This window comes from Canis lupus, chromosome 29, assembly GCF_011100685.1.
Source record: "Canis lupus familiaris isolate Mischka breed German Shepherd chromosome 29, alternate assembly UU_Cfam_GSD_1.0, whole genome shotgun sequence".
NCBI lineage: Eukaryota > Metazoa > Chordata > Mammalia > Carnivora > Canidae > Canis > Canis lupus.
The window spans coordinates 18,665,294-18,688,852 of record NC_049250.1 but is presented as its reverse complement, the minus strand read 5'-3'; the positions used below and the strand labels follow the sequence as shown (position 1 = coordinate 18,688,852).

General features: G+C 34.7%; 1 protein-coding gene and 1 long non-coding RNA gene across 3 annotated transcripts in view; one reads left to right on the top strand and one right to left on the bottom strand.

The window, feature by feature from the left end:
• LOC111093133 overlaps positions 1–23,559 on the top strand; it is a 115,814-nt gene that overhangs the window by 53,980 nt on the left and 38,275 nt on the right. The gene's annotated exons all lie outside the window — the stretch shown is intronic.
• C29H8orf34 (chromosome 29 C8orf34 homolog) overlaps positions 6,385–23,559 on the bottom strand; it is a 387,205-nt gene continuing 370,030 nt past the window's right edge. The window contains 2 exon segments of the mRNA NM_001195666.1: positions 6,385–6,703; positions 9,917–9,976. Coding sequence (NP_001182595.1) covers positions 6,696–6,703; positions 9,917–9,976 — 68 coding nt within the window. The 3' untranslated portion in view covers positions 6,385–6,695.

Sequence of the window (23,559 nt, the reverse complement as noted above, 5' to 3'; positions counted from 1 at the left end):
CTAAGGAATATTTCCTGTATATTCTCATTATCTTTACCTTAAAAGTTTTGCAAAATACAGTAATAAAACTTCTACAAGCACAACAGTTTCCCCTTTGACTCAGAATCCAGGTGGTAAACCTTGGGCTGGTCACTCAGTCAAATGCTTGTGGTTTTTAAAGGGCCCTTCAGACACAGCTATAAGGTACTATCCTAGAAAATGTAAGTCTAACAAGTTAGTTGCAAGTTTTTTCAAAGACTCCATTTTTAAACTATAGGTTGGCCATTTCCCCCGAGAAGCCATGAACTCTGCACATCCACAGAGCCACTCAGTCCCCTTGCCATTAGTTAGGCAGTTTCTTAGAGAAAACTGTTGTGTGACTACTGTATTTTTCAGATAGTGGGCCATTTTACCACTGCTGTTGTGCATGTAGAACTCAGGGATTTTCAGGAAGATTTTAAATGATTATAATACTGAGGGGAGTTGCCAAATCATGGGTTCTGCTCATATTCAACACCACTTATGTTGGCTTCACAGAGATGGGTTCTATAAACATCAAAGACATGAAAGAGACAAGAAGCCATCGTACGCATTTAAAAAAAATAGAACAGTGGTAAGAGAGCCAAATGTAAGTTGAAAACCAACAAATATTTATAGTGTGGGCAAGCCACAATTTGCAGCAGGGGAACATCTTTGTCCCTAGGACTGAGGAAAGATGCTCCCTCTTCTCCCTCAAAGGAGTGCCTTTTAAGACTCTGAGTTCAGCAGCTGGCAGTGGTTATTTTCCTTAAAATCAACCAAAAACTTATGTGTGATTAGTTTGAAAAGAAAAAAAAAAGAAGATAAAAATGTTGCAGCTGGACTAATTCTTAAGCTTTTCCTAAAGATTTTAATTGTCTCTTCATCACTATTAACCAAAGGAAAAGGAATTTTCAAAGTAGGTGCCTCCACACATTGACTAGAGAGACCTCAAATTAGTAATGCCTTAGTTTTTCTTCCTAATTAAGGGAAACTATGTTCCTTGCACACACACACACACACACACACACCCATATAGCTGTTTTTCCATCTATCCACCCACAGGAAGTTTCTACAGCCTCATTAAACTAGACTACTAAAGGTTGTTCCACAAATGAGCCCATGCTTGTCTCCCCCCTGAAATCCAGCTGTGCTTACAGGAACCGGGGACCTTGAAGTGCATTGGTTTTGACCTTCTGCTTCCTAGAAACATTGTGTGGGCCACCCACTCTGTCCAGTATACATAAAATCTTTGCTCTTGAAATCACTATTCCAGTCCTTTAAGTGCTGGTGTATTCCTGAGGCTCTCTTCTCTTTTCACTGCACCCACTTTTCTTGGATAATGCCATCTACTGCCCTGATTTCTAGGATGCGCTGCTTAACCATTTTTAAGTTGATGGTGTTCAAAGTCTCAGATGTGTCCCAGTTTAATTGTACATGTCCCCAACGGAAGTCAACATCTTCCCCTCAATCCAAACATATTTCATTACCAGGTGTTTGGGCCAGAAACCTGATGGTTATCTGTAACCCTTCCCACTCATCTTTAATCATTACCCATCTAGATTCCTTTCTATCCATGCACTTCCTGTCTCTCATGTGACCACTGCAACATGTCCTAACTATTCTCCTGGCCTCCAGTCTCAGCCTTTTATGATCCATTTTCCACAGTGAAGCCAAACACCATCTTTCTAAAATGCAAATCTTACTATTTACCTGCTCAAAACTCTTTCACGTGTCTCACTGCCCTCTGAATGTAATATATCTTATAATACACTTTATAGTTTGGCTATGTACAGTATGGCTGCTACTTCTTATCTGCATTACTTGGCAATACTGTGCATCCGCAATTTTCCAGCCATACTCAGTTGTTCATTTCATCTGTTACACCATGCTCTTCCTTGCCTCTGGATCTGTTTGCGAGAACACATGCTGTTCTCTCAAAATAGCCTTCAACCCCTTTCTCCATTACTATCCCTAATTCCTTTCCACCTTCCCCAATTTCACTTGAATAACCTCTCTATTCCTTTAGATTGCAGATTAACCAAAGTCCAAGATTCCTTATCTGCAGTGTAGATTAGATGTTCCTCAGGCATGGTCCCTTAGCATCCTGTACTTTGCTCTTATGCTCTATTGTAAAAGACTATTTGTCAGTGCTATACCCACACTAGCCATCTAGAATCATGAATCCAAGGACATGTCTGTTCCACTACTGCTGAGTCTTCAGCCTAACCTGGGTATGACATAGTGGATGTTTGACAATAAAGCATGTTGGATAAGTGTTAGATGAAGCTGAATGGGAGGTTTGACATTTTCAAAAGCTTGTGGAGATGTTCCCTTTTTTTAAAAGAGGTCAAAAAATAATTAGTTCATGTGACATTTCTCTTCTCTATCTCAGCACACTCTATAGTGACATCACATGAGGGTAATCAGTCCCTGTCTGTCTCATTCATGAAAGCTTCATCCAAGGTGAACATTTTCCTGGCCTTCCAAAAGTTAAAGAAAGAGCAACTCATTGCTTAAGAAAGTATAGCTTAGGGAGCATATAGTGCATCTAATGTTAGATGAAAGATTTAAATCTAAGTAGGGAAAACTACCATGAAAACAGCATGAAAAACATGATTATCCATCCTCTTGGTAGTTGGGACCCCTTGCTTTTATCTCTTATCTTTCTAAACAGTTCTTTCTTGTCTCCTTCCCATGATCTCATTGGCCTGACTGCCAAACTTAGGTGTTCTTTAGAGAGGTATCCATAGGATCTCCCCAAGCAATGTGACCCATTTTTTTATAGATTTGATAAACCCATTTATTAACATGAATGACAAATCTGTATCTTCAGCCCTACACCTGGCCTCAATATGTTCTGGACATTTCTGATCAAATACACAGTTGTACTTCAACTTATTTACACTATTGTTACCATCTCCAACAGCTGATTACCCCTGTTGCTCCTTTTATTGTCTTATAGCCATCCCTAGACTCAAGCCATAAACCTGGGAGGCATTCTTTACAATACCTTATTGTCCCCATCTAAGTGCAATAATTCCATGAGAGCTGACAATTCTCATCACATATATTTTGATTCTATATGCTCCCTTGATTCCAGAGTATACCAACTACAGTTAGATCTTGAATATTTTTTGCTTGAATAAACCTAAATATGTCTTTATTATTATTTAGCTCCGACAACAACTTTATAACTGGTTTCCCTACTTGTAGGTTTGTCCATTCCCTGTGTCTCCTACTTCTGCTGTTTTCCTCTATAGCTGCCAGAGCAAACTATCTAACATCGATCTGACAGTGTCACTCTATTCTCTACTGCTGAAAATCCTTAGCAGCTCTTTTCAGCAATGGCTCTCAGCCTTGGCTATTCATTACAGTGAAAAAACAAAAAACCTTTTCAATAAATACTGGTGTCCACCTTAAACCAACGTAATCTTAATCCCAGAGAGTAGGGTTTAAGCATTTGTAATTCAGATGAGCAACCAGATTTGAAGACCACTGGATGAAGCATGAGATTTTTCCTAGCCTCATCAGTGCCCAATTGTTTGCCCCATTAACTCCCACATCATATTGTACACTCTGCCATGCTCTAGTGATAAACACCATGCAAATGTTGTTACCTTCATGCACACTTTTTATACTGAATCAACTCATAGTTAGAGTATGCATGGAGGTAACAACGAATGACTTCTCAGCCAGACTTCAATATTGGGTCCATTCTGTTGCTCCCACTAAAACGCTTTTATTTGCTTTTGTTGTTCAGTTGACTTCATCTCATCTTTAAGGAACCAGGTAAGGCTTTATCTCTTCCCTAGAATCTTCTTTGACTTTCTGCTCACCCCACAACTCATCCTCATCCAAGTCCAGATCTCAGATGGGTTCCCAACTGCTCTTTTGTTCTCCCATAGTAGCTTAGCTTGCAAATGTTTTCATCATTGTACATTACCACATTTTCTTTAAATTATCTGTTCATATGTTTATGAACCCACTAGATTGTGATCTCTTTGAGAATAAGGGTTGGCTTCCATGTTCAAAGGGCAGATGTTATCAGCCAGGTACACCCAGAGGTCGGGCATGGATGAGAGTCAAAAGCCTTCTGTCTATAGTAGTGATGTTAAAGTGGGGAATGAAAGGAGCATTTCTAGAAGCCCTTTTTGTGTGGGGTTTTCAGGCACTACCATTGAATAATTCTGAAGTTGTGTTAAGAAACACAAATAAAGCAAAAAAAGGGGGGGTAAAAGAAAGGAAAAGAAGAAAAAGAAACACAAATAAAGCAAAACGAGTAATGGGAGTTGAGGTGAGTGCCAAGAGATTCAGAATTCATGTATGACATTTGGAAGAGGAGATAGAAAAGCAACCTGGGGAAGTCCTCTGATCCTGGCCTCTGTCCTTGGCTTCCAAAAGTGGTTATAGCAGTTGACAAAGAAAATGTGGCAGAGCTTGTGGTGTGTGTGTGTGTGTGTGTGTGTGTGTGCGCGTGCACGCACACATGGCTGGCATGGATGAAGATTCTCTCCTATACCAACTTCTAACCTGGCTCCCTTGAGCTCTCTTCTTGATCAGGCTTCAACCTCAACCTGGGTGTATACAAACTGCAGACTCTGAGCACAAATTATTTCATCCACCCCCACTGCCTCCCACATTAGAAGACATGAACAAACACAAACATTTTCTAACAACCAAGGCAGAATCTCGAGGATGACAGCTGCCACTCCTTTAGGCTCTGTCCTGGGGAAGTGCAAGGCTGCCAGAAGAATTTAGTGTCTGTTCCCACCAACGCTTGAAGATAGAGCCCCCGTCTCCCAATCTCTGTGAAAGGACAGAAGTCAAACTGGATCCACAAACCCAAATGAATTTTACATGAGTCAATGCCCCTTCCTGTTTTTTATAAATTTCCATTTCCCTGACTCCACTCAAGCTCTGGCAATTTCCATCCTTACTGCTTCTCTCTTCCTTTGAAACATGCAGTCTCCTCTACACAAATGGAAGTTGAATTCAGTTCATGCTGGACCCTTTTCTCTATTGCAATAGTCTGTCACTGATTCATCCGTCCTTACTACTTTTTTTTTTCTTAAGATTTTATTTATTTATTTATTCATGAGAGTGAGAGAGAGAGAGGCAGAGACACAGGCAGAGGGAGAAGCAGGCTCCATGCAGGGAGCCCGACGTGGGACTTGATCCCGGGTCTCTAGGATCATGCCTTGGGCTGAAGCTGGCGCTAAACCACTGAGCCACCCGGGCTGCCCTGTCCTTACTGCTTTAACTAGTGTCCAGTTTTGTATGTCTTTGGTAGCATTTTCAGCAATATACATTCTGATATCCTGGTTAATCTGATTCCTGAGGTTGGTGTGATGCTTAAGAGAGTGACTATCTCGAGGAAAAAGTCAGTGAGCAAGAGGCAAAAACTGATCAAGTGAAGGTAGGAGCAAAATATGGCTCAGATGAAGGCATCAGGGATGACATGTTTTAAAAAGAAAGACTATTCCTAATAAAGAAAACATTTCAATCCTTAGTTGAATATTTTTGAAGATAATCTTTATTATAAGGACCTTTAAATAGAGGAGTGTCTGGAGGAGTGTCTGGTCCCATAAACTCTCTTGCCTTCTTTCTTTTCTGCTCAAAAACATAATGTTTTCTAAGCCTTTAACTTGTTTCCACCTATAAAAAACAATATAATTTATGAAAATAAGTCTCAAGATTCTGTACACATGTAAGTGTTAATGTAAGAAAATTTATTATATTATTTGATTTAGGAATATAACTTCATTCATACAATCAGAATTTCTTTGTTTATTCTTTAGCCATGTTCTGGCCTTTAATATTGTTTCTTTGACAGTAATACAGGCAATTTAATAATTTAACCATATGCTTTAAGGTCCAGAAAACAAACTTAGATTAAGACAAATAAGATAAAACAGACAATAGAGATACTCAGTAGATTTACTTAGATCCATTCACTTAGCATCAGTGCATAATATATTTCAAAAGCGAGCATATATCAAATGCAAAATGGATAATCTTAATTGGGTTCAGTAATTGGATAAATGGTCAAACAATTTTCACTGCATATGCTTTGGGGCATGCATTTCATTCCTTGTTGATTTGCTTTATTGAATTAACATGTTAATTATTAGTTTTGGTAGGAACAGGGAAGATAATCATAGGAAGGAGCAGTAGTAGAGAATATGTCTCTTGCTGCTGCATGAAACACACATGGCAGGTGATGATACCAAACAGTTAACTCCTAGAGAGACCTAAATGGCACATCTTGGCACATGTGGATAAGTATAATGTTTATTAATCTAAAAAATGAGAAAATATTATAAAAATATAAGAAGTAGAAAATCCTACACAAGTTAAAATACAGAAAAATTTTAAGCAAAGTTATTTGAATCAGGCAATATTTAATGTATCAAATAGTAATCTTAATAACTAGGTATAAAGTAATCTAAACCCAGGACACTAACCATGTCAAAAGGCAGCAGACATCCTGACCACCCCAGAATCCTTTGCCAGGGTTAGTGTTCTCTGATTACACATTTAGGCACCCCCTGGTTGCAAGAGTACTTGTTTATTATTGATATTATAAAAATAACCATTCTCTAAATGATTACACATAGTAAATAAAATTAGAACTATGCATAAGGATTTGAATAATTGCGATTTCTTTAAAGGGCCACCTGCAACTTCTGCCTGCTTCAGAGACCTGAAGGGGAGAAAAAAAAAAGAAAAAGAAAATGTGCTTAATAATACATCTACAGTGCAGCATATTAAAAAGAAAGTTTGGGACCTTAATGCTTTCCTCTACTCTGTATGAACTTTTACAATGGCACCAACCTTAGGGTACCATCTCTGTCAACAGCAACCAACCCTGCTGGCAGGGTGTTCATCTCTGGTATCTGTATAAACCCTTTTTGTATATATAATTAGAAATAGATATTCCACAGATATCTGGGACTGTTAAAATAGATTGGCTTCTCTCCCTCCTACAGGAGAGAGCCAAGGGAGAAATACAGCCAATGAGAAATGCTTGTAAGGGATGTACACAATCACTATCTCAGAAGGAATGTTGAAAGCTGAATTTAGGAAGCCAGAATGGCATAAGATAGATCAGACTGTACAAGTCCTTACTTTAGTACTGGAACTATGTGCCTATACTGCTTCATTGAAAAGAATTCCTTTATTTTTTTCCTAGAAGAGTATGATTAGGATGGCAAGGGAGACTATCCATGCTCCTAGAATATCTTATCAGTTTTTTCTGCATTGTTACATTTAATATATTAATTAATTTACATATTTAATATTTAATTAGTATATTAATACAATTTATTATATCTAATATTTCTGATTTGCCCAGTAGACCATAAACACTTTGAAAGAAAAATATCTCCAGCTTACAGGACCTGAAAGAATATTTTGCACATGGTGTTTGCTCAATAAGTATTTGATGGGAAAGAGGAAGAGGAAAAAGGGAGAAAAAGGAAAGAAGGGAATCCAGTTATTCTTGCACATACTTTTCTCTTTCTGGAATGCTTTGCTTACCCCAGCCAACTCCCACTAACCCCCTTGACTCTAACTAACTCCTACTCCTTTAGGACTTAGTCTTAAATATCACTTTCTCTAGGCCCTGTGGCTGCTCATCAAGGGTAGAAGTCTCCTGCTCACTCTAATGTTTACAAAATGATAATCTGCAATGTTTTAACTAAATCATGTTCAGTGTGTGATTTCATCATTCAATAAGCTTTTTCACATATGATAGTGACATGTTATTCTCTGGCATAGTTCCTGTTTCATGTGAGGTCTTTATTAAATATGAATCAAATGAATGATTTATTCACTTAGATCTTGGATAGAAGGGTTGTATACCTACATGTTATACAAAGAACATGCGGAGGACTAAAGAAAAGAAGAACAGGATCTCTGTGTTCCTATGATGGTAGAATTATTATGTGGAAGAGAGATAAAATTTTGCTTGTGATACAAATAGAGCCAGAAAGAAGGCAGCTACAAGGACTCAGATTTTGGAGCAAAGGAGAGTAATTTCATTTAAAGTAGGTTTTAAAAATTTTTGTACAACTTAAGCAATACTGTTTGCTTGCTTGTTGTCTTTTTCACCATCCTGGGTGTTACATCCCCACAACTTATTTATTTCATGATTGAAAGTTTGTGCTTTTTGACCACCTTCATCTGTCTTGCTCAATCCCTGCCTCTGGCAACCACCAATTTGTTTTCTGTACCTGTGAGCTTGGTTTTGTTGTTTAGATTCCACATATAAGTTAGGTAAGATATTATTTGTTTTTCTACGTTTGACTTATTTCAATTAGCAAAATATCCTCAAGTTCCATCTATGTTGTTGCAAATGGCAAAATTTCATTTTTTATGGTTGAATAATATTCCATTGTATACATATATACATCTTCTTTATCCATTTATCTATCAATAGGAACTTAGGTTTTTTCCATATCTTGGCTACTGTAGATACTGCATGGAACATAGGGATGCAGATGTCTTTTTAAGACATATTTGTCTATAATCATTCATACTGTATTCTGAAGACATAAATATATGATTGTGTATGTCTATGCATTGTATATGACAAAAGATGAACTATATATTTAATATACTGTTTTGTGACTCACTTTTTAATGTAACATTATTATAAGAATGTTTATATATCAGAATATAGATTCATCCAGTTAATATCAGTATAAACATGCTATTTATCCAGTGAATATCTTTCATAAGACATATAATATTCTATTATATAGATTGCTATACTTTTTTAATCAATCTTCATTTATTGGTCATTGGCTTATTCACATTTTTTCATATTTTCCATGTTTTAATATAAAACTTTTTTTGTTTTATTATTTTATTATAAACATGTGCAATGAACATAATATTCTGATAACTACACAGTAAGGCATTGCATACATTATTTATTTAGGTAATTTATTAGTACAGAATTATTAGGTCAATGAGCAATTAGACCAGAATAAAATTGAATGAGCAGCCACAGGAGGTAGTATACTTCCCATTACTCAAGATATTGAAGTAAAGTTTGAATGTCTATTTTGCAGGGGCATTGCAGAGAAGTGATCAGCATTAGATCGGAAGAGAAATAGATAATTCTAAAATTCTTTCCAATTTTGATATTCTATGATTCTGTGAGTGCTAAGGACAAACTCAACCTTTTGCTTCTCTTCTCTTTGTGACACAGTACAGAATTATTAGGTCAATGAGCAATTAGACCAGAATAAAATTGAATGAGCAGCCACAGGAGGTAGTATACTTCCCATTACTCAAGATATTGAAGTAAAGTTTGAATGTCTATTTTGCAGGGGCATTGCAGAGAAGTGATCAGCATTAGATCGGAAGAGAAATAGATAATTCTAAAATTTTTTTCCAATTTTGATATTCTATGATTCTGTGAGTGCTAAGGACAAACTCAACCTTTTGCTTCTCTTCTCTTTGTGACACATTTGAGAGAAGAAACTATGAATTATTCATGTTCTATATCCATTTCATGTAGTAGCCTCATGTCCATGGATGTAAAAGTGTTCTGAGATTTTGTATCTCTAGGAGATACTTAATGGTGTCTATAAAGTACATGATCTTCACTCAGTGGGGGAGTATGTTTTCATCTCTATTCTCTCTAAAAGTGATTTTTCTGCCAAGGAGAAGGGATTTAAATTCCCATCCCACTTCCTCAACATGGGAGAATACAGATTCAATGAGAATCCTGAGATCTATAGAACATCACAAAAAGAGAAAGGAAACATCATGCAGAGTAGGAGGGAAATCACTTTCTCATTACAGATCACAGGAACCATGCATTAAAAAAATCTGAACTTGGAGCCATTGTAGATAGTCCCCATAATTATCTGACATTGATATTAAGTGCCCTGAGCAAACATACCAGAGTAGACCAGTGTAGGACAAGAAGAGCATGGAACACAGAGGAGAAGATCAGCAGAACCTGCAGCAGTGAAAGAAAAAGAGGTAATATGCTGGACCAGGAAAAAAATCTATTAAACACAATTCCCTAGCAGTTTAAACAATTTCTAGTGAAGATTAATTGACATAATACCAAAAAAAGTATACTTAGAGTATATAGTGAGCCGCAATCACATATAAATTAACTTCTTAATGGTGGGTATAATCTTATTCCATACTCCAGTCGTTTTCAATTCAAATGGCTGCTTATCTTTAAATAAAATCTAGGGCAAAATGCTCTCCAGATAGTGTCACAAATATATATGTGGATTTTAAAAAGATCTCACATAAATGACATTCATAATTCATATGTCCAGTATCGGTTAGGTAAGACAGTGACATTGTTCAGGTGGCTACCCTACTAAAACTTAGTCAGGATTAGATATATACACATCACAGGATTGCAATTCTATCACACTGGAAACTTAATGTCATCATCACAAAGTTATTATGATGTTATTATGCTATTTATAATAGCAGTGCATACAAGCATATTTACACACTATTCATAATACCTGGCACCTAACATTACATGCTAAATGTAATTCCTCTGAATGCAATCCTTAGGCAGAAGAGCAGTGCCTGGTGGGACAAAGAGACAAGAGTATTCTAGTTTAAAAGAATGCAGAAATAGAACGGAGGATAAAAGCAGGTGAAATAAAGGGATATAAGCAACTCCACATTTCTTGAAGAGAAAGGAAATAGATTAAGTCTAAGTTTTCCAAAGCAGATCTTGGAATGCTAGCCCTGCATGGTGTTAATATGAATGATCCACAAAAAAATGGTTCCTCAGTCAAAGAATTTTGGACAGCAACATACCATATCTGCTTTCTGGAAGATCAAAATAAACACCAGCATATTAAATAAAGGCTCCTAGAAGCCCTATGTAACTTGATATTATCAAAGTTAAATAAATAAAGTTATGTACTAAATAAATAAAACTATATAACCTGATATTTATCAAAGTTATTTGATATTAGATTTTCATATAATTCATTTTTTAAGAAATCTATAGAGATCCATTGGTAAATTCTGTTCCCACTGGAATCAAAGACTCATATCAATGCAATTGCCATTTTACATAATTCAACAAAAATTGAAAAAGCATAGGTTTTGTGCTTAGACAGACCTGAGTTCAAATTCTGATTCTACTCCTTCCTATATACATGACTTTGAGCAAATTAGCTCAGTATCCCCCTCAGAGGATTTTACAAGAATCATCAAGTAGTGGATATTTGGCAGTTTTGCAGTAATCAAATCTGGATAAATAAGAACTACAAAAAAATTTGGACTGAAAGCAATGATTTTATGTGGAAAGTGGATGCTGAATAAAGCTGGAGAACTTGATAAACCTTTAGAAATCTTACACATGGAAGGGTTTTAAATGAAGTAATACGATGCATTCATGTTTGAATGTTCTCTATCACCCAAAGATATAAAAGTGTTTGCAAGAGAGCAATTAAATTAATGCTCTGTATTAGTAGTTCTCAACTTTTAGGTGTATCAGAATCATCTGCCAAACTTCACTACTAGCGTTTCTGACTTAGCAGTCATGGAATGGGGTCCAAGGAAATTGCATTTCTTGCGATTCCCAAAGAGATGTTGATGCTAACACTGATTCTGCTGATTTGTGGACCACACTTTATGTATCACAGTTCTGTGTAGCATGGACTTTTGGGTAAAGGATAAAGTCAGCTGTGGTTGGATATATTTGAAGTAAAAGGAGTAGTGAAGTGTCTAGGTACAAAATCAGATTGAAGTGTAGGTTTACTCAGAAATAGATAATCTTTTTTTTTTTTTAACAGAAATAGATGATCTTAAAGGCAAAAGGTTTGGGACAGATAATGGATCACAGTAATCTAAGATTTTAGAGTTAGATGCTATTTCATATTTGACAAGAAAAAAAAAATACATTGCCTTAGAAGATCACTACGTTTGAGAGGGCCAAAGAGTTATAACAGTTAAGGCATTGGATAAGTCTCAAGTAGGAGTCAAGTTTTCCTAATGATAGGATTGAGGCAGGGAGAAAAGCAATGAATCAAATGTAAGCACCTCACACGAAAGAATAGGAACGGTCAGTAAAATTATAGTGACAAGGAAAGAAAAGGACAGCTGGACAAATGATGTGATGCTACCTCATGGTACTTGACACCCGGCAATTGAAAGGAGCAGCTTCTCCTGGTGAGGGTTATAAGGGTAACAGTATTTTCCAGGAACCATTGCAAATAAGGCCAAAAAAAAGGGTGAGTGCATGAAGAGTGTTCTTTGAATAGCACTGACAGACAATCAGTTTGCAAGTAAAATTCAAGTTCCATAGGGCACAGTAGAAAGATCTGGGAAATATATTCACAGTGCTTAAGAAAACAAATATATGAGGAGATTCTATTTTGATAGGGGCAGTGGAGCAAGGCAAAGTGGCCAAGGATAATAGAAATAAAAGACAGAATTAACGGATCTCAAGTTTCTGAATTGAACTTTGGCATAACACTTGCTCTTGTATGGCAACTGACTTAAGTATCCAGCCTTACACTGCTTCCCTCTGTGAAGCAGTACTACTCATACAGGGGATGGCCTATTATTCCCCCTACTTAGGAGGATTAATAAATGAAGCATTTTTGGTGGGAGGAAATAAAAGCAAGCAAGAGAGTAGCCATAAAGTCTAGAAATTAAGATAATATTTTTGTTTACAGATTAGAATCTGCTTACTTTCTTCTTGAACACTATCAGTACAGGTTTATTCAGTGAAAAATAGCAACACAAATCACCTGAGGCAGTGATCACAAATGCATATGTAAGGAGTGATGTAAATGCTGCATTAATGCCCTATGTTCATTGCAACTCTGACTAAATTATTATTAGGACAAAGGAACGACACACTGAACATAGGAAATGTCATTGAACATATCATGTTTTTTTTATGTAGACTAATAAACCATTTATTACATATATTTGTCTATGTTTCTAGACACTCTGGCCTCTCTGAATAATGAGAAGATAGAGACTCAGGCTTGGCCACTTCTCAAGTGATCTTCAAAGGTCACTTAAACAATATGAATTAAATTCATTGATTCCTTCATTCGTTCAATTCATTCAGTAAATATTTAGTAAGTAAATCAATGATGAATACATAAATATTTATTAAATAAATGTGTTGAATACTTACAATGTAAAATAGGAACAAGAATAGATTTTCCCTAATAGGTTAATTTTTGGGATTAAATATGTGGAAGCAATTTATAAATTATAAAGCCTTGTGTAACGAGTAGAAAATTTCTGAAAATTATTTTAAATATTAATATGGATAATCCTTTGGGTCCTAATATGAAGGAGAAAGTCACATATAACATATGTTTAAAAATATAAAGAAAAACCATGTTTTTGGTCTGAAGAATGTTTAATTATACTGAAGTTGATATATAGTTTTGGGATATTTAGTCAACATTTCAAAACAACTCATTTTGAAGAAATTTGGCAGCCTGCTTTGAACAGTTGTTCTATTTTTAATATCTAACTATGGGATTTAAAACATGTTTAATGTAATTACTAAATGTTATTTATTTTATTCTGTCAAAATTTTAATTTTTGTGTTTACCATGTATGCCTCCCTTAATTTTCTGGATGACTTCGTCTGTAGATAGCAATTTGGAACACAGTGTAAAATTAAGTAAATCAAGTTGAAGTTTATATTAAAAGCAGATTTTCTAACCAAATGTAACACTGCTTGTTTCTTTATATGTCATTTTTTCTTATTTTCATGCTCTATAGTGTTTTCTTTATGATACAAACTGTGCTCAGTGAAATAATTCCTCTCTTGATACTATCTATACATCTATACACACATTCCCCCTCTCTCCTTTCTTTTTTTTTTTTTTTTTTATAAAGAGATGGAATGACATTTTTGGAGAAGAACATATGGCCTTCGATTAAGCTAGAATGTAAATTGCACTTATTGTGTATCCTTGGGAAAAGATATTTAACAGATCTGAATTTGTAAAACCAGAATAATATCACCTACATATGAAGCTGTCACAAGGATTAAAGGAGATACTACATAGCACATAACCACCAAAAATTTAATAAGTGTCAGTCCTCTTCCATTTTCTCTTCTTTTGAAGATCCATGCATATCTATATAAGCCTTAAAATGTCAGTTACTCATAATAGGCTTTAAGGAGAAATGGAGTGATATCATTTTAATTACTCAAATAGACTTCATAATTTTATTTTATGTTAGCCTATGTGACAATTTCCCTAATTCATTATTAAATCATATATCTATAAGAATATATGCTTTGTCAGTGAAAAGATTTATTATTCCACATTTTTTAAGTTCTGTGCTTAGAACTCTTCTATCTTCATATACCCTCTTTATTCTGCCTACACAAATAATTTCTTCAGCCACAATGCCTATCTTCAGGCGACGATTTCTTGTCAGATCCTAATAACAAATATACTCCAGGTTTATTCTACTTTTAGGAGACTACGCCAGTCAACTTTTAGTCTAACTCAGAGAGCATCTTTTGGAGGAAATAATTTGTTCTTTGACTTTTTTTCCTTTAGCTTGAGGTAAATAAGCACTTAAGTCTGAAGTAAGACGAAAAAGGAGAGTGAAATGATAAGGTAGGTTGGGCTCAATGATGATATGGCTGCAGGTACACCAATTACTAAATATGAGATGAACTCTTTCAGCCTCGGAAAATACCTAAGAACACTGCATAAGATAATCATACCACCCATGAACCCACCCAAGGAAGAAGTCACTCTGGCTCCAAAGTAGGATAAAATCCGTCTGTCCTCTGCTAGTACCAAGGCGTATTAGAAGAACGTAAAGACTGCTAACTCTGGGAAACGAACTTGGGGTGGTAGAAGGGGAGGAGGGCGGGGGGTGGGAGTGAATGGGTGACGGGCACTGGGTGTTATTCTGTATGTTAGTAAATTGAACACCAATAAAAAAAAAACAAAAAAAAAAAACAAAAAAAAACAAAAAAAAAATAATAATTACCCAGCATGTAGTGAAACCTCAGTAAATGAGAATTTTACTGTTAAAAAAAAAAAAAAAAAAAAAGCAGCAAGCTGAATGCAAAAGCCATAGCACAATTAAGAAAATCAGAAAAATGAACTGTTGCTTCATTAGCAAGTAAAAGGCAAACATTATTTGGTGGAGAATCTTGAAGGAAAGCATTCTCTTAACTCCCATGTAGTTAATGCACCTTTGATAGTTACAATCTGAGAACTGAGCAACTGTAGATGCGCCTTTTCTCTGCAATATATTGGCCTGGGGACCACAGGGAAGGAAGACCTTATAGTCCTCTGACTCCTAGTTTTATCCCACTCCATCATAACATCTAAAAAAAGAAAATTAGTGTCCCAATGAGCTAATAAAATGACAATTTTGTATGCTCACAATAAAAATATGAGGCCATTAGTCAGTCACAAGTAAGGACCTAGTAAGTGTCTGGGAACAAATTCCACAAAGGTGTAAAAACACAATGTCATTAATAATAACATCAGTAAAGGTAAGTAGAAACCTAATAACAAGCAAGAGACTAATCCTGGTGGTTTAGAAGATAAATTGCCCTTTTTTCCCCCACAAATAGAAACCATTTTATATGAATATCTTTAGTATAAAAGTAAAAACTCAGGATATACTAATATTTAGCAAGCATATACTGTGTGTCCAGCACTATGTTTGGCACAAATTAAAGCAATTAAAAATAAATATTTTCTTAGTCTTTGTAAACTAAATGCTATTACTTGAAAATATTCTGATTTTGCCACATTTACTGAAATATATTGGAGTAAAAAATTTAACATCCAGGATTGGTTGGGTGAATTATACAGATAGAGCATCAGGGATCTACCAAAATAATAAGGTATTAATTGGTCAATATCTGGAAGAACAAGAAAATAAACAGAAATGAGCATGGAATTTGAGGATATGGTTCCTCTAAAGGTATCTACCAGTTGCAGAAGAAAGTCCTTAGAGGCTGACAACTTGCAAAAGATTCAGAGGCAGACAGGACAAAAATTGAGGATCCAGGCTTACGAGGAAGATGACCCAGATTAATTCCCTAGGCTTGGGGTTACTACTCTGATGGGCCACATGATAAGAATAAGGGCAAAATAGAAACAAACCAGCCTTCTCAATAAATAAAATAAATTTAAAATCTTCTGAACTTTTTGTTGAATTCAAATACTCTAGGACTGCTAGTACCCCAGAAACAAAGTAAAATCCTATCTGTAAGAAGATAACATCATTGTAGGTCTCAAATATCTTTGTAATTTGTCATATACAATTTCAGCACCTAATCAAAAATAAATATACATAGTGACAAGACCATGTGATAAAAAAAACAAGAGAAAATAAGAGATAATAGAAACTGACCCACAAGGAATCAGATAATAGACTTAAATATAGATTTCAAAATAAGTATGGGTAGTAAGAAATGAAAGACAATATTTAGGGTTTTTGGATATAACTAGAAATTAAAAATAAATACATGAAAATGCTAAAATACATATAGTAAATGAAAGTTGAAAGTCAACATATGTGTTAAACAGCAGATTTGATAGCATTAAATAGAGTAATTATAAACTTGAACATAGATCAGAATAAAACATCCACAGTGATACATAGAAACAAATGGATGGAAAATGGAGGTAGGGTGTATTTTGCATACAGTTAGAATGTCTAACATATGTTAATTGCTGGCCATGGTAATTTTAAAACATAACCCCCACATTCCTTTACATTTTTCCCATCACTTCCTACAACTATGTCCATTGCCCTTGAATCTATAATCTGTGACTGCATAACCAACAAAATAAATTAATTAATTAAAAAAGAGACATCACTACAGAACTGGAACATATTTTTTCTAAAAGCTATAAAAGTATATTATAAATACTTTGTGAGAATGAATTTGAAAATTCAAATGAAATGAGCAAACCTCTAGAAAAATAAAGATTACCAAAACAGTCACAAGAGGAAATAGGAAATTGGAGTAGTCACATAGCCATTAGAGACATTAAATTCATAGTTAGAAATTCTTCACATGAAGAAATTTTGAGGCCCATATATAGCTCCCCCATGGAATCTCTCTAATCATTTAAAAAATAATTCAATGTTACACAAACATTTCCAGAGAATCCATCAGGAAATATTCCCCAACCTATTTTATGAGGCTAGCTAATGTTGATTCCAAAACATAATAGTAGAATTGTGATAAAGGAAAATCTTTTTTACCCAAATAAGCCAAAAGAATCATAAATACAGAGATAAAAATCCTAAACAACTTTTACCAAAGTCCCTATCAAGTTAGGTTTATTGCAAAATGCAATCCCAAGTTAACGCTCAAAAACTAATTCATGGGGATCCCTGGGTGGCACAGCGGTTTGGCGCCTGCCTTTGGCCCAGGGTGCGATCCTGGAGACCCGGGATCGAATCCCATGTTGGGTTCCCAGTGCATGGAGCCTGCTTCTCCCTCTGCCTGTGTCTCTGCTTCTCTCTCTCTCTCTCTGTGTGACTATCATAAATAACTAAAAAAAAAACAAAAAAACAAAAAAACAAAAAAAACTAATCCATGAAATTAACCAGACTAACATAATAAGTGAGAGAAATGTTTAAAAATTAATTAAAATGTTTGATAATTTTGACATGTATTCATGATTTTTAAACATTTCAATGGTTTCAGAATGAAAGAAAATTTTCTTAAACTAAAAAAGTGTATACACACACACACACACACACACACACACACACAAACCTATAAACCAAATATCGTATCTTCATGGTGCAAAATCAAAAGCTTTCTTCTCAGGAATGACACCCAGTGCAGTGCTTTCACTTCCTTAGAACATATATCTAGAGGAGGACTTGCTGGAGCATATGGAAGTTTTATTTTTATTTTTTAGGGGACATGAACTGTTTTCCATAATGGATATACCAATTTACATTCCCATAAACAATGTACAGGGTTCTCTTTTTTCCCACATCTTAAGCAACATTTATCTTTTTGATAAACACCATTCTAAGAGGTGTGAGGCTATATTTCATTCATGTGGTTTGATTGCATTTCCCTGATAATTAGTGATGTTGAGCACCTTTTTATGTACCTGTTGGCCATTTGTATTTCTTCTGTGGAAAAAATGTCTATTAAGTTTCTTTGTCCAAATTTTAATTGGGTTATTAGGGATTTTATGTTGTTTTGTTATTGAATTGTATGTATTCCTTATATATTTTGGATATTAATCCCTTAACATATATATGGTTTAATAAAAGTTCTCAATAAAATAGGTATAAAAGGAATTCTTCAACTCAATCATGGCCATTTATGAAACTCCCATGGGTAACAGCATAATCAATGGAGAAAAAATGAGTTTTTCCTCTAAGATCTGGTACAAGGCATGCCCATTCTTGCCTCTTCTATTCAAAATAGTACAGGAAATTCTAGCAAAAGCAATCAGACAAGAAAAAGAAATAAAAGGCATCCAAATCAGAACAGAAGTAAAATTATCACTGTTTGTAGATTTCATAATCCTATATATAGAAAACTCTAAAGATTCCATGCAAGTACACAAGCACACACACAATCCTGTTAGAACTAATAAATAAATTCAGTAAAGTTACAGAATACAAAAGCAACATACAAAAATCAGTTGCACTTCTTAAAACAAAAACGATCTATCTGAAAATGAAATAAAACAAAAAACAATTCCATTTACAATAGCATCAAAAGAATAAACTACTTAAGAAATTTAATGAAGAAGATGAAAGATCTGTACACTGAAAACTATAAAACCATGATGAAAGAAAATGTAGAAGGCATAAATAAATGGAAAGATATCCTATGCTGATGGATTTAAAGAATTAATACTGCTAAAATGTCCATACAAAGCAATATACAGACTCAATGAAATCTCTATAAAATCTCCCATGATTTTTCACAGAAATAGAAAACAATGGTAAAATTCTTATGGAACCACAGAAGACTCCTCATAGCCAAAGCAATCTTGAGAAAGAACAGAGATGGAGGCATCACACTTCCTTATTTCAAATGATATTACAAAGTCATAGTAATAAATAGTACGGTACCAGTATAAAAATGGACACATAGACCAAGGAGTAGAAGAGGGAGTCCAGAGATAAGCCAAAGCATATTTGATCAACTGGTTTTTAACAAGAGTGCTAAGAATGTACAATATACAATAGTCCTTTCACTAAATGATTTTGGGAAAACTGTGTCACCACATGCAAAAGAATGAAATTGGATCCTTATCTCACAATATACACAAAAATCAACTCATATGTTTTAAACAGTTAAATGTGAGACTGGAAACTATAAAACTCTTAGAAGAAAAGAGGGGGAAAACTCTTTGACACTGGTCTTGGCAATAATGTTTTAGACATGACAAAAGCTCGGGCAATAGAAGCAAAAATAAGTAAGTGGGACTCCATCGAACTAAAAAGCCTCTGCACAGCAAAGGAAACAGTAAAATAAGAAAGGTAACCTACAGATTGGGGACAACATTTGCAAACCATATTTCTGATGAGGGTTTTAACATAAAAAATACCTAAACATGCATACTTTGAGACTTCAGTCAAGAATTTATTCTAATATTAATTTTCAAAGAATTAAAATGATAAGCTTGAGCTAGATATATTTAGTGATATTTAATTGATAGATTAACAACTACACTCAACAACAACAAAGTTTTAAAAAGCACTTCAACAATGATTTATTTCTCCTCCTATAAGTTGGGCTGTACTAATTGTCCATGTTTGCCTTCTTTGCATAGTAAAGAAAATAACTTCTTAAAAGTTTATTTATTTATGCCTACAATAAACTCATTTTACTTTATTTTTATTTTTTAATTTTTTTTATTTCAAGTTTTTATTTAAATTCCACTTTGTTAACATACACTGTAATATTAGTTTCAGGACTAGAATTTAGTGATTCATCACTTAAAACATGTAGTTCTCCTTCCAAGTGTCCTTCTTAATACCTATTATTAACCCTATTTAACCCACCTCCCCCTCCTCCTCTCTAGTAACCCTCAGGTTGTTCTCTATAGTTAACAGTTTGTTTTCTAGTTTGCCTCCCTCTTCCCCTGATCCACCACTTTCTTCCATTCTGTGTCTTAGATTCCACATATAAGTGAAATCAGATGGCATTTGCCTTTCTCTGACTTATTTTGCTTAGCATAATATACTGTAGCTCCATCCACATCATTACAAAGTAAGATTTCATTCTTTCTTACGGCTGAGTAATATTCTATAATATGTTTAAAATGGTATGTCTTGGGGTGCCTGGGTGGCTCAGTGGTTGAGAGTCCTGTCTTCAACTTGGGTCGTGATCCCAGAGTCCCAGGATCAAGTCCCACATTGGGCTCCCAGTGAGTAGCCTGCCTCTCCCTCTATGTCTCTGCCTATCTGTGTCTCTCATGAATAAATCAATAAAATCTTAAAAAATAAAAGGCATGTCTTAGGGAGATGATGATCTCTGTTTGAAATAGCACTAGAGCATAGGTAGTTTAAAAACTAGTTTTCTTCTCATCAAGTTAAGAAATATGTAAAGGGCCAAGCATCTGGGCCTCCTCATCATTTGTGCTGGTGTTATCCAAAGGTATAAATATGAACGTTCTTATCAGAGTTCCTCCCTATGTAAAGATTTCTCCACTGTTTATTTTACCAATTCACATTTCTTATCCTTACAATTTGCACCCTCTGTGTTCTTTTTGTGACTTACCTTTCCAGACTTATTTTTCTCTGATTCCCTGTGTCTAGTGTTTTTCCCTAAAAGTATGAATTGCTAATTTCCTGGGCCACCAAACATAACCAATGTTCTTCCTACATTGGTGTCCTTGCCCTGTGTTATTCTTGCTCATATGCCATTTTTGTTCATCCATGTACTTCAAAATCCTACCCATTTCTTAGTTCAAACACCACTTCTTCATTAAGATCTCTCTAATTGTATGTTCTTATTTCTTTAACATTAGATTTATCTCTTAAGAAATAGTATACCTTATGCTACAGATGCTTATGCACTTCTCTTTACTAGAGAAAAGATCTTAACCTTTTTAAAAATTTTTTGTATCTCCCATGCCTTAGAGCCCAACACAGAGCAGTTTCTCACTAATGTGTCTTAAAATTTAAGATTCATAAAGGACGAGGTACTCTAAGGAGGTAATTTGGTCTACAGAACATATGGAACATATTGGAGAACCTTAACTAAAAAAAAAAAAAAAAAAAAAAAAACTAATTTGGGTCAAAAATACTCAAGTCTGTTTAATTTGTGAAAGTGAAGCAGGTCAATGTTACAAAACAAGCCAGGGGAAATTATGCAATGGTTTGTCTGGTGTGAACATGCTGACGTTCTTACAGTAACTGAAAATATACAGAACACAATTCATGGAGAACAAATAGGTTATACTTGTAGCTAGTCAATACATTGGAAGGATATGACCCATCTAATATAAGACTGCCAATAAGCTAAATCCATCAAGGTTAGAGAATCAACTAGATTTCCCTTCATTTTATTTTCATTATTATATTTTGTAGTCTCAGGCTACACCTAGAGCAAATGGAAGAATATTCCAAGATAAACAAAAAAGTGTTTGGTAAAAGGATTTAAAACATATGCTATTCATTTATAACTTAAATTTTTTTTTAACAACACACTTCTATTTATTTATTTTATTTTATTTTATTTTTTTTAAATTTTTATTTATTATTTATGATAGTCACAGAGAGAGAGAGAGAGAGAGAGGCAGAGACATAGGCAGAGGGAGAAGCAGGCTCCATGCACCAGGAGCCCGACGTGGGATTCGATCCTGGGTCTCCAGGATCGCGCCCCTGGGCCAAAGGCAGGCGCCAAACCGCTGCGCCACCCAGGGATCCCTATAACTTTAATTTTTTTAACCAAAAATTGGACCATGTATCTCTTATTTTCAATTTTAAAGAATTCAACTCCATTTAATATTCTAATCCGAAGAATTCTGTGTCACAAAAGAACTGTTCTGTTTTTTAAATACAGCCTTCTCTGATACTTGTTACAAAATGTTCTGGCTACTATTACTGCATATGACAAGGAATTGTCAATAAATAAAGCAGGTAAACTTTGTATCTATTCTGATGCATGTAATTTATATATTGCAGAGCAACTTGATACATTTTTCCATTATACTCAATAATAGTTTATTTGATGACATTAAGTTTTTATATGTTATTAAATATTACCCTTTAAATTTTTTCTAGGGAGTTAGAAATCAATTGAATCATTCATATTATCAAGGTTTTACCACAGACATGGGAGACATTTCAAAGTAAGAATGCCACATGAATAATTCAGAGGCAGTGGCCTCTAAAAATTGCAAAAACTTATTTATAGTCAAATAGATCTCCACAATCACTGTTATAATGGAAAATTACAATTTGATATTAGAATGTTTTGTTTGTAACAGATAATTAACAGTAATTATTAGCTTACTTTTATATTTATTGGTTAAAGATCAATCCTTGGATATTTATGATGCTAACAGATACCAAACATGCAAATGCCTAATTTATAGGATTTATTGCCTGGCATGAGCTCAGATGCCCTGAATTTTTTAGAAGTTTTAGAATTTTCTGAATACTCACAGAAGATTGAATGTGAAAGTGAGGTTAAAAATCAAGATTTCTTTCAGTCTTCAAAAATTACCTAATTATCCAGAAGTTTTTGTCTTTTTTACTTTTAGAGGTCATCTCTCTAGTTATTCTTGTGCTATTTTTATTGTATTACTGTTATTATTATTATTATTATTTTAATTCTTGGTTGTTTCCTATATGTGTCTTCTACAAACAGATGTATTGTGTAGGATAATCCAGTTAACCTTTAAATAAGAACAAAATACTGACGTCCTGTCTCACTTCTCTCCTGAGGTACATATTTCTAGTCCCTATTTCTGAGGCCACAACCCTAATATTTAAATTCTGAGTTCCAAGTCTCAAGAAGCCCTGACACCTATCTATAATTCACTATTTACTCATTTTGGTCTTTATGTTAGCTACATTCCACTGCCCCTAACACATCCTTTTCTGTTCTTTCATTTGATAGGATGTTAGTACCTGATCTTGGGCTTAGTAAAATAATCAGCTGTGGTATAATAACACCACTCCCTCAAGCATTGCTCAAAAACAAATCTTGGGAGGCAACCTGGAAAGAAGTAACCTGAGGTTAGATTAAAGAGAACAAAGGTCACACCACATCCTGAGTGGACAATAGAATCCTATAGCTGCATTTATTGTATATTTGCAACTGAGAGTTTCACAAATATAATGATACGTATAAAGTCCCAAAACTTACTTTACTACAAAATTGTTTTTAGTATCTTATCACAAAATTAGGACTTAAGAAACACATAGTATCTGATTCTATAATCTATTATGAAGATATCATACTCCCATTCAAATGAAGAGAAAACTAGGCTGATGACATCAGGAAAAATAGAAGGAGAAGTACTTTTGGAATGTGGGTGTAGGGATCTCCAAAAATCTGTTCCTCTTAAAAGCAATGAGAACACTAGC